General features: G+C 34.0%; 1 protein-coding gene across 2 annotated transcripts in view; it reads left to right on the top strand.

Annotated features, from left to right (window-relative positions):
- Nucleotides 1-11,827, top strand: part of LOC106681857 (LIM homeobox transcription factor 1-alpha) — a 104,781-nt gene that overhangs the window by 78,386 nt on the left and 14,568 nt on the right. For both annotated transcript variants that reach the window (XM_014422397.3, XM_014422396.3), the window contains exons 5-6: nt 3,745-3,877; nt 11,488-11,664. In XM_014422397.3, coding sequence (XP_014277883.1) covers nt 3,745-3,877; nt 11,488-11,664 — 310 coding nt within the window. The remainder of the gene's footprint in view (nt 1-3,744; nt 3,878-11,487; nt 11,665-11,827) is intronic.

The following is an 11,827-nucleotide window of genomic DNA, read 5'->3' as shown; positions in this document are numbered from 1 at the left end:
TTTTTTGACATTGTGCTTTCGCCAATACTTAACTTATATATTATGATTTATACTTTTTATCGATATTGTTCAGTACCTAATTGCAAAAATACTACAATAAATAGTCCACAAATCTTGTTAATACAAATTCTCAGATGTGTCAAAACTAAAAACAGAAGGGATCCAAAATTATTATCTAATCCCAATAATTTTTATTTATTTATTTAATGTAATTTACAACTGTACAAAATAATACAATAAGTAAATATGTAGTAGGTTTCATATACACTTGAAAATCTTGAGAAGGAACCACCCATTGGTGGTACTTCAAACATTAATTAGAAGGTCCCGTGGCCATCTTCTTTTCAGACGTCTCGGAAGATTATCAGGGATTGTTAAGGATGAAAGATTAAGAATTAATGGGTGAGGATGGTTAAGGAGTTTGGAATGAAAAGACGCATGTCTGTTTTGGGTCAAATCTGCAACGAATGGGATGTTAAGGTCTTTGTGAATGAGTTTATTTGTAACGTAATAAGGAGCATCAAGGATTTTACGTAAGATTTTGGATTGTAAGGATTGGATGCGGGAGGAATTTGATGGTTTGATGGTTCGAATCTGTTCAACAGGCGTTAAATCCCAATAATAGGTTATATTTTTATGAAGACCACTTCGACGTAAGTATGATGCAAGATACAAATTGGAGGTTCATTAGATGTTATATTTATTCCGAAAAAATACTTAAACTAACTAAGGACAAAATGATTTCACCTTCAAGTTGGAAATGTTAAACTGCAATGTAATATACATAAACAGATATTTTAATATTTCTAAACTCTGCAGAAAAGAAATCTGGGTTTGTTGCAAAAAAATGTCGCCAACTAAGTAAGATTCCTTTCAGTTCTTGACAACCTGCCACAGGTATCATCAAATTATAATAAAATATTTTGGGAAGCGAGTCTGCTCTCTAGAACAATTACTTAGTTTATTAAAAGGCTCTAATTGGAGAGCTCTAAGCTCTAAGCCCATGTACGACGGGCTACACTGGAAAGATCTCAGTTGGTTAACGTGTGTCGGATCAATGCCATACCACAGTTTTATATTATTGTTTCAATTCTTTAAATATAATTACCGTATTGTTGTTTTGAATTATTGACTTGTCAAAAGCAATGCTTTTGATGCACATAACTTATTTCAATATATGTATATATAGTTGACCGTAAAAATTGATATATAAGAAGATGATCAGGGTTGCGGTCAAAAGAGAAACAAAAATAGTTTACAACTATTTATTATCCGACGTTTCGTCCCACTTTTCAGGGCTTCATCAGGGCTGTTCAAAGCGAACGGTCGAAAAGCTATTGTTGACACGGTTAAACAGTTACTGCATGTGTTTTAGCTAAAATAGCGAATAGACAGATATTTTTCCCATTTACTCGTATAAATAGATTCATTTATTATAAATAAAAACATTTCATTCATTATATCATTCAAATAGAAATAATTTGCCTGAGAGTTAGAAATATCAGTGTCATTTTAAAAGGGAAATTCTAAACGGTCATTTAATGTAAGTTACAAACTGCTTTGCTACACAATGGTGAGTAATAAGGGTCCAGGACATAATCTCTGGAAACATTGGCCGTAATAAAAGGAGACCTTACAAGACAGAAGAGGAGATAGATGGGAGGATTAAAAAGTACAAGGGGTGGCTCTGCTCATTAAGGGCACAATTAGCCCTTCCAGGGATTTATTTAACTGTTGCAGCCTTTGTAGCCAGTGGCGAAAGGTCCGGGCCTTTGTTCTCTAAAGAATGCAGCACCTCCACCAAAGAGGGCGTTCTCTTCGTGATACTGGTCAGCAGTCTATAATAGTTGTCTTCACAACCGATACATACAATTGGAAAGAAAACAAATATATAGGCTCATGTATTACTCAATAAATAATGATGAGTTAATAGTTAACTGTGGAATTATCTATACTGTGGCTCGAAGCAATTCATCAGGACGCCACAACACAACAATGAATGCTCTAGCAAGAGACCATGCCAGAGCCCAATCAACAGGAAGGACAGAATCAACAATGATGAGCTGCATGCAGCAAACTGGACAGCATTAGTTCAAGATAGGCAGATTGGTTCGGACGGGCAAAGATCTTCAACAATATATTTATCCAGTAGTGAGGAGAAGGTGGTTGGGGGTGAAGAACACAAAAAAGTTAAGACTTATTTAGTAGTGGCAACTTGTTGAAATATTTAAAATATTCATGTCTTTGAGCACTATTAATAATGTTAGCTATTTTCTAATCATTCTGTTTATCCTTTATTCATTGGTTGATATCTTGATTTTTTTTCTTAGTCTTAATGAGGGCTAGGAATTCTGGCCGAAAAGTTAGCACAATGAATAAGTTATTCCCCCCTCCCCTCAAGCATTTCCTCCTTATTACTGAATAAATATATAGTTGAAGGCATTGAAACCCGATGAAGTCTTGCTGAAGGGAGCTCCAACGAAAAAGAAACTGACTCTGACCGATATAAACATTTATTTTGCGAGGCTAACTTTAAAATAAAGCCACACTCCCTCCCCCCCCCCCCGGCAAAAAGCACCGCGGCCTAAGAAGGTCTATTGTACGCCATCCCTCCTCTGCTCAAAGGTGGGATGGGTTTCAAGTTTGGGGTCCAAGATACGATCCTTACCGAAGATGAGGAATCGTGTCCTTGCTACTGCATCACATCTACAAATGATGTGGTAAGCAGTCTCATCATCGTTTCTGCAGAACCTGCAGGTAGAGGACACTATCAATCTCATTTTATAGAGATGCTTATTCAGCTGACAGTGTCCCGTTTATAGACCTGTCACCCATCTTAAAATACTCCTATCCATGTTAAGAAGAGTGTTACTTCTTTTCGGGTAGGATCCCTTGAGGAACATTTTTGATTGTCCCATTCCTCTGGTATTTCTCCAGAGTAACCCTCAGCGATCATTTTGATGTGCCTCTTTGCATGGCTGTAACTAATCCCACACATGGGGTCAGGTTTATAAGGAGCTGTCCCAGATCCTTTCCTTGCTAGGTAGTCCGCTCAGTCCTTACCTTTAATGCCTTTGTGTCCAGGCATCCATTCTACCCTGACTAAGCCACACCTTAGTAAAATTTTATTTTTGTTATCTATATGCTTACTTTAAAGCCTCATTTAATTGTTTGTATCTTTTTTAGCCCTGATGAATCCCTGCAATGTGGGTCGAAGCGTTGGTTCATATTAAATAGTTATATTACTATTTGAGTTTTTTCTTTAACCACACCTAAACTTTAATCTTTCTTTTATTAGCAAATTTTTGTTTATTACCGCCTTCCTGGTCTGTTCTTTATACAAGGGGAGAGGTCATCTACAGGATACAACCCTATCCTAACCATGGTCGATGGGGCAGGTCATCTACAGGATACAACCCTATCCTAACCATGGTTGAGAGGGGAGGTTATCAACCGGATACAACCCTATCCTAACCATGGTCGAGGGGAGAGGTTATCTACAGGATACGGCCCTTTCCTAACCATGATCGAGGAGGGGTAGGTCAAGATTTCATTTTGTGGGACCTTAAAAAAATGAAATTTGACCCCCAGGCCGTACTCAAACCGGTACCGCGGCACTTAAGAAGACCTACGCCTCGACAATGCTACAGACGCCCCTTAACATAACATATAATATAAAACAAGAAATTCCTAACTAAAAATATATTATATAAAATCGTTTACAATCCTGTAATTTGCCTACAGGTTTGGTTCCAAAATCAGAGAGCGAAGATAAAGAAAATGCAGAAGAAACACAGGCTGGATCAGAAGAATAACAACAACGGCAAGGAAATGGATCTGGAGGAGAAAAGTGACAAGCTGAAAGATGACGATCACAGTAAGTTCTCTTCTATGGTACTTATTAATATATCGATGCCTTACTTCACTAAAGGGCTAAGTACATTTTCACTAATTCAGGAATATTGCAATTATTAATAATATAATAATGCAATTTGCATTAAAGGTTCAAATCAAAACATTTCTTGAAAAGTTGTCATTTTCCTAAAACGGAGAACCCTTAATTGTATTATTCCTAAAGTTAGTGAAAATGTACTTAGGTCTACTGTGAACTAAACCATCGATATGTTTATATTGTGGTTATATATGTGCGTGAGTGTATGTTATATGATTATATATTAATGCCTATGATGCCTAATAATAACTGATTTAAAATAAAATTTAAAGAAATGAGTTAAGTTTAGAAGGTATTGGATGAATACAATTGTTGGTACTTATGTAGATTATAGACGAACATGAGCGCTGACTAGGACGGATATGTGAATAAACAAACTAAAAAAAACACTTTAAGATTTCCTTTAATTATAACATTTTATTTTATAATTACACCAAATGCTTTTTAAATTGATGTACTTAACATTTTATCAGAGCTACCAGTTTAAGAGTCAAACCTACTGTGAGTTATATTAAGAAAGTACTTTTTGGGCATACTGGAAGACTACAAGACTTCGTCTAAGTAGGCCGCCGTTATAATCAGAAAACAAAGCTTGATAGATTTGAACCGAAGTAAAACTGATTATAGGTTATTGCCTAGTAAGGCGAAGCTCTTTAATCGACTTTTATTCGTTTTTTTTTTTAATATTGATGAATTAATAAAAATACCATGTGGTAAGAGTAATAATGATAATAGTGTTAGGAGAACAACATAAATAAACAAAACCATATTTATTTATTTTATGCCGACGTTTCGACCTGAATTTCAGGTCTTCATCAGGGCTATAGAACAAAAGAGGTAACAACAACATTTAGAGTAACATACAATTGAAAAGGAATAGTACACAAACAGATTTAGAAATATACAAAATGTTGAATTAAATCATAAATAATAAAAAATTGATAACTGATAATTGAATAATAATTTTTTTTTTTAAATTGATTGATAATCGTGGAATTGGATGGTAGTAGATTAAAAACAGTGATCGATGAAATATAATATCATTCAGGTGATAAAACAAATAAATATGGTTTTGTTTATTTATGTTGTTCTTTGCTGACCGCACCCCCCGACAAACTTCTCCAATCATCTATCTACGGTCAACTATCTACACCTCATTAATAATAGTGTTAAGTGAATCTCTGATTAAAAGTTTTAAAATTTAATGGAAAAGTGACAAAGTTGACTTGACTGAAATTCCTGGGCAGAACCGGGTGCAAAAAAATATTGGATGTGAGGTGTAAATTTATATTTAGGATTATCCTTGATGTAAGCTGAATAGGCCGAAACGCTGGAAATTTAAAGAAATGAATAAGGGTCTTATAAAAATTAACTTGGATACATATTATTTCATTTAAACAACAAAATGTATTCTTATATTTTAGCCCTGATTTACTTAGTTTAGACTGGAGCCCTAACCATTTACTCCCGTTTATAACAAATTACATATTTAAAAAAAAAAATAAAAGACAGCAGGGTGGAACAAAAAATGTTAATGGTTTTATTTTAAAAAAAAAACAATTACCAAAAGTTATGTAACTTATCCTTCCATAAAATAAAAAAAACATTTCTCCTACATTATTCACGCCTACAGACAAAAAAATGTGGAGACCCACCATTGTCAACCATCTAAAAAAACAAGGAACTTGCACAGGGAGACAAATCATACGAAAAAAGAGCTATTTACACATTGCAATATTAGAGAAATCTCTTACAGATTTTGATTAATAATAGAATCTTTGGGGGAAAATATTTATCATTAAACTTTAAAATGAATTAGAATACTAATTATATTTTAATTTTAATTAATTTAAAACGAGTACATTGACACCCATGGGATGAAATTATCACTGGATCATTTCAGGAATTTAGGTGCGGGTTAGAACAGTTGGGCCCAGTGGGACCAGACGCAAGGGTATTCTGTTGCAAGCTCAGCCATTTGATAGCTTCATCCTACTTATTATGTCCTAATTTCGGGAGATCTTTAAAAGAGACTCTTCTCTATAATGGCCACCTACGGGATAATAGTTTGTTCCTTAGGGAGAGCTGTACACTAAACTGAAATAAAAAAAAGTTCAACATTATACTTAAATAACTTAAATGATAATATTGAGCGAAACAAAATAAAAATAGAAACATATAAAGAATAAGAAATACACTTATATTAGTTGCAATGTAAATAAAAATAAGTACGTGCACATACATGATTCTTTTTCATGTATGTGCACGTACTTATTTTTATTTACATTGCAACTAATATAAGTGTATTTCTTATTCTTTATATGTTTCTATTTTTATTTTGTTTCGCTCAATATTATCATTTAACTTATTTAAGTATAATGTTGAACTTTTTTTATTTTTTTTTTTATTTCAATTTAGTGTACAGTTCTCCCTAAGGAATTATGGATTTTATGTTTGATTAATCGAGGCCAGGTTGAGCAGATGAAAATATTTTAAACTTTATTTAGGTCCCCATCACAATTGTAGTTACCATAAATTTAAGAAAAAATAGAAGTCAAGAATAAGTATTAACGAAAAATATTCATAAAGAAGACCATATCCAAAAACTCAAAACTGTTGTGCTATAATGTTAACAACGAAATTGTAGACAGGACGATATGGTTTGGACTGCACTCTTGGTTTGGATTGGATAGAGGAAGGACGTATCCTGGATGCAGGAGGTCCTAAACATCCTTTGTCTCTCTCAGTGGGACATCTTGATGAATGAGAACATCCAAGAAGATAAAGTGACTTATTAATATTAAATATATTTATAAATAGTTGACCGTAAAAATTGATATATAAGAAGATGGTCAGGGTTGCGGTCAAAAGAGAAACAAAAATAGTTTACAACTATTTATTTTCCAACGTTTCGCCCCACTTTGCAGGGCTTCATCAGGGCTAAAAAGATAAAAAAAAAAAACTAAGAATATTACAACAAAGAAACTTGCAAAAACTACAAGTCAATTAAGGAAACTTCGTAGAAGCTTTTGGGAAATGAGCCCTGTTTTCTCTGTGTCTACTATTTGCCTGGCCCTTTTCAGTAAGAAATTTACCAGACGGAGAAAATACAGGCCGGATTTAAGAACGGAAAAAATCCGGCCAGTATTTTTTCCGTACTTACCGTTAGGCCAGTCAAGTTAGAGTTTACTAATTTGTAGCAAAAGCCTGCGCAGTAAGTTTTATTTTAATGAAGTGTGAAGAGTTGACCGTACATTGATAGGAGAAGATGGTTGGAGTGCGGTCAGCAAAGATATACAAATAAACGAAAATTAGTTATTTAAGCTAACGTTTCGAACTGAATTTCCGACGTTCATCAGGTATGAAAAAACAAATCGAGATAACTACATACTTAATTCAGAGACAAAAAATTTAAAGAAAATAATAATAAACGAAGTTGAAAATATATATTAACAATAAATAAAGTTGGTAGTAGTAGATTGATATCAATAGAAGATAAAATATAATAGATGAATGGAATATGGTCCGGGTGCGGTAAAAAAAAAACTCAAATAGTAGATAATTATACTATTTTATTGAGCCAACGTTTGCAGGGCTTCGTCAGGGCTGTTTAGTAACACTTTATTTTTGGCTGCCGTCAAAACAGCCCTGACGAAGCCCTGCAACGTGGGGCGAAACGTTGGCTCAATAAAATAGTATAATTATCTACTATTTGAGTTTTGTTTTACCGCACCCGGACCATATTCCATTCATCTATACACACGGTCAATCAATAATCTTCCAATAAAATATAATATTGTAGAGGTAAGAATTATACAACATAAATGATAAAAAATTGTTTGTTGTTACCGCATATTCTCCTCATCTTACTTTAATCTAAGATGTGTGAGCTCAAATATATAAAAATAAAATTTCTTATAATTCTAGTATGTTCATAACTATAAAGAAGACAATAATTGAACATTAATATATTTATTTTTTGATCGCACATCTAATGGTCCAAAATTTTTTAAGTGATTAAAAACATATTTCGCTTCAAGCAAATCATTGCGGTCAAATGGTCTATTTACAGATCTTGGATATGAAATATCATACGAGCACGGAAGGAATATATGTTAGCTCTAGAAGGGAGGTAGCATATTGAAGAAACACGTCGCAGACGTGAACAAACCCGTACCCACTGGGAATATTCTAGCGTGCATTAGGACAATAGCAGGCGCTCTGTATTCGGCAGGTAGGATACGGGAGGGAGGGTTTGCACAATATAGGATACGGGAGGGAGGGTTTGCACAATGTAGGATACGACAGTCCGCTAGGAGGATCTGTGTTATTAGGGAAGGGATGGAAGCAGGGTGTGGGGCAGAATGTAAAGAGGGGGGGGGGGAGTTGCCCGGCAACTGGTGCTCCCTCGGGCTTTGTCTGCTCAGGGCAACATGGAGTCTATCTTCTTTCCAGGCGGGGATCTTAAGGGAGAAGGGGGGCCTTGTGGTAGGGGGGGGGTTCATGATCTTTAGTTTGACATGTTAAGTAATCTTGAATGGAGAAATATTTCTAATGATGAGTAGATAGTTGAAGAAGATTGGGAGTACCTTCATCAAGGCTAAGTACAAAAAACAAGATTACAACCAATGAATAAAATAATATATGGAACATAACACCAAATAGTGTTGAAAGAAATGTATAGTCTAAGTATCGTAAGAAGATAAAGCCTGTATATATGAGAAAAGTAATAACAAAGTTAATTAAGAAGAAAGAACAAATAATAAAATACTGATGAAAATGTATGGCAAGTTAGTAAATATATCTACAGAATTATTTTAAGTACAGTGAAGAAACTGATGGGAAATAAAATTTTTATTACTTTATTTTAAATTATTTTCATTTTGTTGATATATTTAGTTACTAGATTTTCATAAGTATTTTATTATTTCGAAACGCTGGTTAACAATAAATAGTTTTTTCTACTATTTTGATATCTTTATTGACCGCCACCTGGACTATGTTCCTACAATCTACTTCACAAGGTCAACTAAATTCTTTGAAAATAAATTTTATATTCATGTTAGTGGTATAAAAGTTTTATTCCAAAAACAATTTTTTATTCATTGTAATTTACAAAAGTACAAAAAAAATACAATAAGTACATGTTATATATACAATATTAAAAAATACACAAAAAAATATCTTGTACGTTTCAAAACACTGGAAAATCGTGGGAAGGAACTTCCCAATGATACTACTTCAAACATTAATTTAAATTAGAAGGTCCCGTGGCCATCTTCTTTTAATAAGTTAAAAGTTTTAAAACTTTATTACAAGTGTTCCTAAAAGACTCATCTATTGAGAAAAGATTTTAAAGGTTTATGTGAAAATAACGTAGGCTGAGAACGTGGGTTATACTCCAAGACTAATAGGGGGGACATGCGTATTTACAAAAGTTACAACAAAAGTACAAAAGTTCGGTGGAAAAGAAGTGAGTCATTTCACCCCAATTATTTATTACATTAATGAAAACAATGTATAATTAGTATTAAAAATTGTTGGGTCTGCCAAGTATCGTTATAATAATAATGATAATAAAGGCTTAACGAATCCGAAGGTTCGATGCCGATACCACCAAACGCTCTCTGCATACATCCTTCCAGTGATGCACCTCCAAACCCAATTCCACTAAATATGTTTTAACACAATCCTCCCATCTACGTTTCGGTCTACCCCTCGGACGTTTATGTAACGGACGCGTTGTGTAATCTTCTAATTTCTCCCGTTAATTCATCCTTTTTCGGTCCGAATATTTTGCGTGATACTTTATTTTCGAAAACCCTAAGACGCTATTCATCCCTAAGTGTAAGAGGCCACGTCTCGCATCCATAAAAAACAGTGGGAAGGATAATGGTTTTGTAAATTATAATTATAGTTAGGGCGAATAAAAAATGGCTGCTTTTTTAAAAGTTTAAAAAAAATTAATTCTGATTCAGATCTCCGTAACTTTAGAACTGCCAACAACAAAAGAAGATCTAATGCAATATCATTTAAAATATAACAATTTTTTTTAAGTACGAGAGCGGTTAGTATTATAATAGTTACAAAACAAGAAAACAACCAACCATCTAAACATAGAACTGATCATAAAAGTTACAGCATAGCGTTTCTCTTATCCACTAACAGTACTATTGGTTGTCAGTAATGTACAGAAATATCTAAAGGCTAATAATGCCGTCCATTTTGTCCACAAACGGACTGGAGAAAATGTTCTAGGAGAGCGAAAAATTAACTCTCTCTTGATGGATACCATCGGAATGGAACGCAATAATTGCAAAAAGGGCCTATTAGACCGATTACAAAAACCGCTGTATCATTTTATTTATTCGACTTATCGAATCGAACTTTTTACACAACCTTCTTGAATCGATAGGGAAGAGATTTAAATGTTTTATCGAAAAAGGGCGCCTGGTACTGATAGAAGAATTTTATTTTCAGGAGCATTTTTTATTACGTACTTATCTAATTTAATTTAGTGGCTGATTTCAAAACCAGTCGGCCATCGTTCCCCGCCGTATATTATATAACAATCGAGGAGAAGAAGGTTGGGGATGCGGTTAAAATGAAACACAAATAAGTGTAACTTATTTAATGTAACTTTTTTTTTTTTTACCCCGCCCACAAACTTTTTCTTACATATTTGTCGTCCCCCTCCTATATACGTTTCCTCTTTTTCACTGTTGTTTTTAACCCATGACACTGTCATCTTCCGGTACTTCGTTATTCTTGTACATACATATATTTTTAACAACTTCCAAAAACCATTTGTCGTCATCCTTTCACAGGCTTTCTTCCTCTAAATATCTACTTCTTATTTTTTACCCACTCGTAACGTTTTCTCTTAAAAACACTTAATCATTCTTGAAACGTCTTTTTTAATTCGGAGTTTGGTCGTTATTGGCGCAATATACCATTGGGCGTTTGGTTTTCAAGCTAACAGGTTCATTTTATTCTCTTTTTTTCCCCTTTCTTTTCTCCACTTTTTCAAAATATTTTTTTTTTCTTCTATTCATTTCTTTTGTTAAACTTTACTTATATTTTGCCTCTTTATCAATTATTATGGTTACATATATTTTCTTTTTCTTTCCATATTTCAATTTTTAAATTATTAATAACTAATATATTCATACTTCTCTGCATTATATAACTTCATTTTTATTTTATTTCCTTAATTATATTATTTTACCCAATTTTTCAATTACCTATGTATACATTTTATTTTCCGCTTCTCTCATCACTTCATTTTATTAATTCTATTCTGTAATATTATTCACTTTTTTATTTTCTATACTTATTGTGGTTGTTATCTTGTTCTTAGCCCTGAAGAAGCCTAGAAACTCTCTAGAAACGTTGGCCCAATTAAATAAGTTATACCAACTTATTTGTGTTTCTCTTTGACTGCACCCCCAACCATCTTCTCCTCGTACGCCATCCAGGGTCAACTATCTCTCATAATTATATTAGCAATCAGAGTTAACTATTGCTGTCTGCAGGCTCACAGGGCGGGACCCAGACCTACCTGGGCGGGGACAGCTGCAGCGACACCGAAGGCCTGGCCCAGGACTACAGCAGGGTGAAGGAGGAGCGGGATCGGGAGGAGGCCGCCTTCTACAGGAACATGATGGCCGAGCAGCAGGGGGTCATAGTGCAGCAGTACCTGGCACAGCAAGGTAAGGCTACTCATTCTAACTCATACATTAGGGGTATTCATGATCTTTGGTTTAACATGTTAAAGCGTGTTAAATGGAAAAACTCATGTTAAATCGAAAAAAAATTCCTTCTTTTACCGTGGTAAAACGAAATAACATGTAACATGGCTGAGAGTCTGTTACT

This window comes from Halyomorpha halys, unplaced genomic scaffold (assembly GCF_000696795.3).
Source record: "Halyomorpha halys isolate HHAL.00 unplaced genomic scaffold, Hhal_1.1 Scaffold371.1, whole genome shotgun sequence".
Classification (NCBI taxonomy): domain Eukaryota; kingdom Metazoa; phylum Arthropoda; class Insecta; order Hemiptera; family Pentatomidae; genus Halyomorpha; species Halyomorpha halys.
Note: the sequence above shows the minus strand (reverse complement) of the source record. Positions and strands in the feature narration are given on the sequence as shown.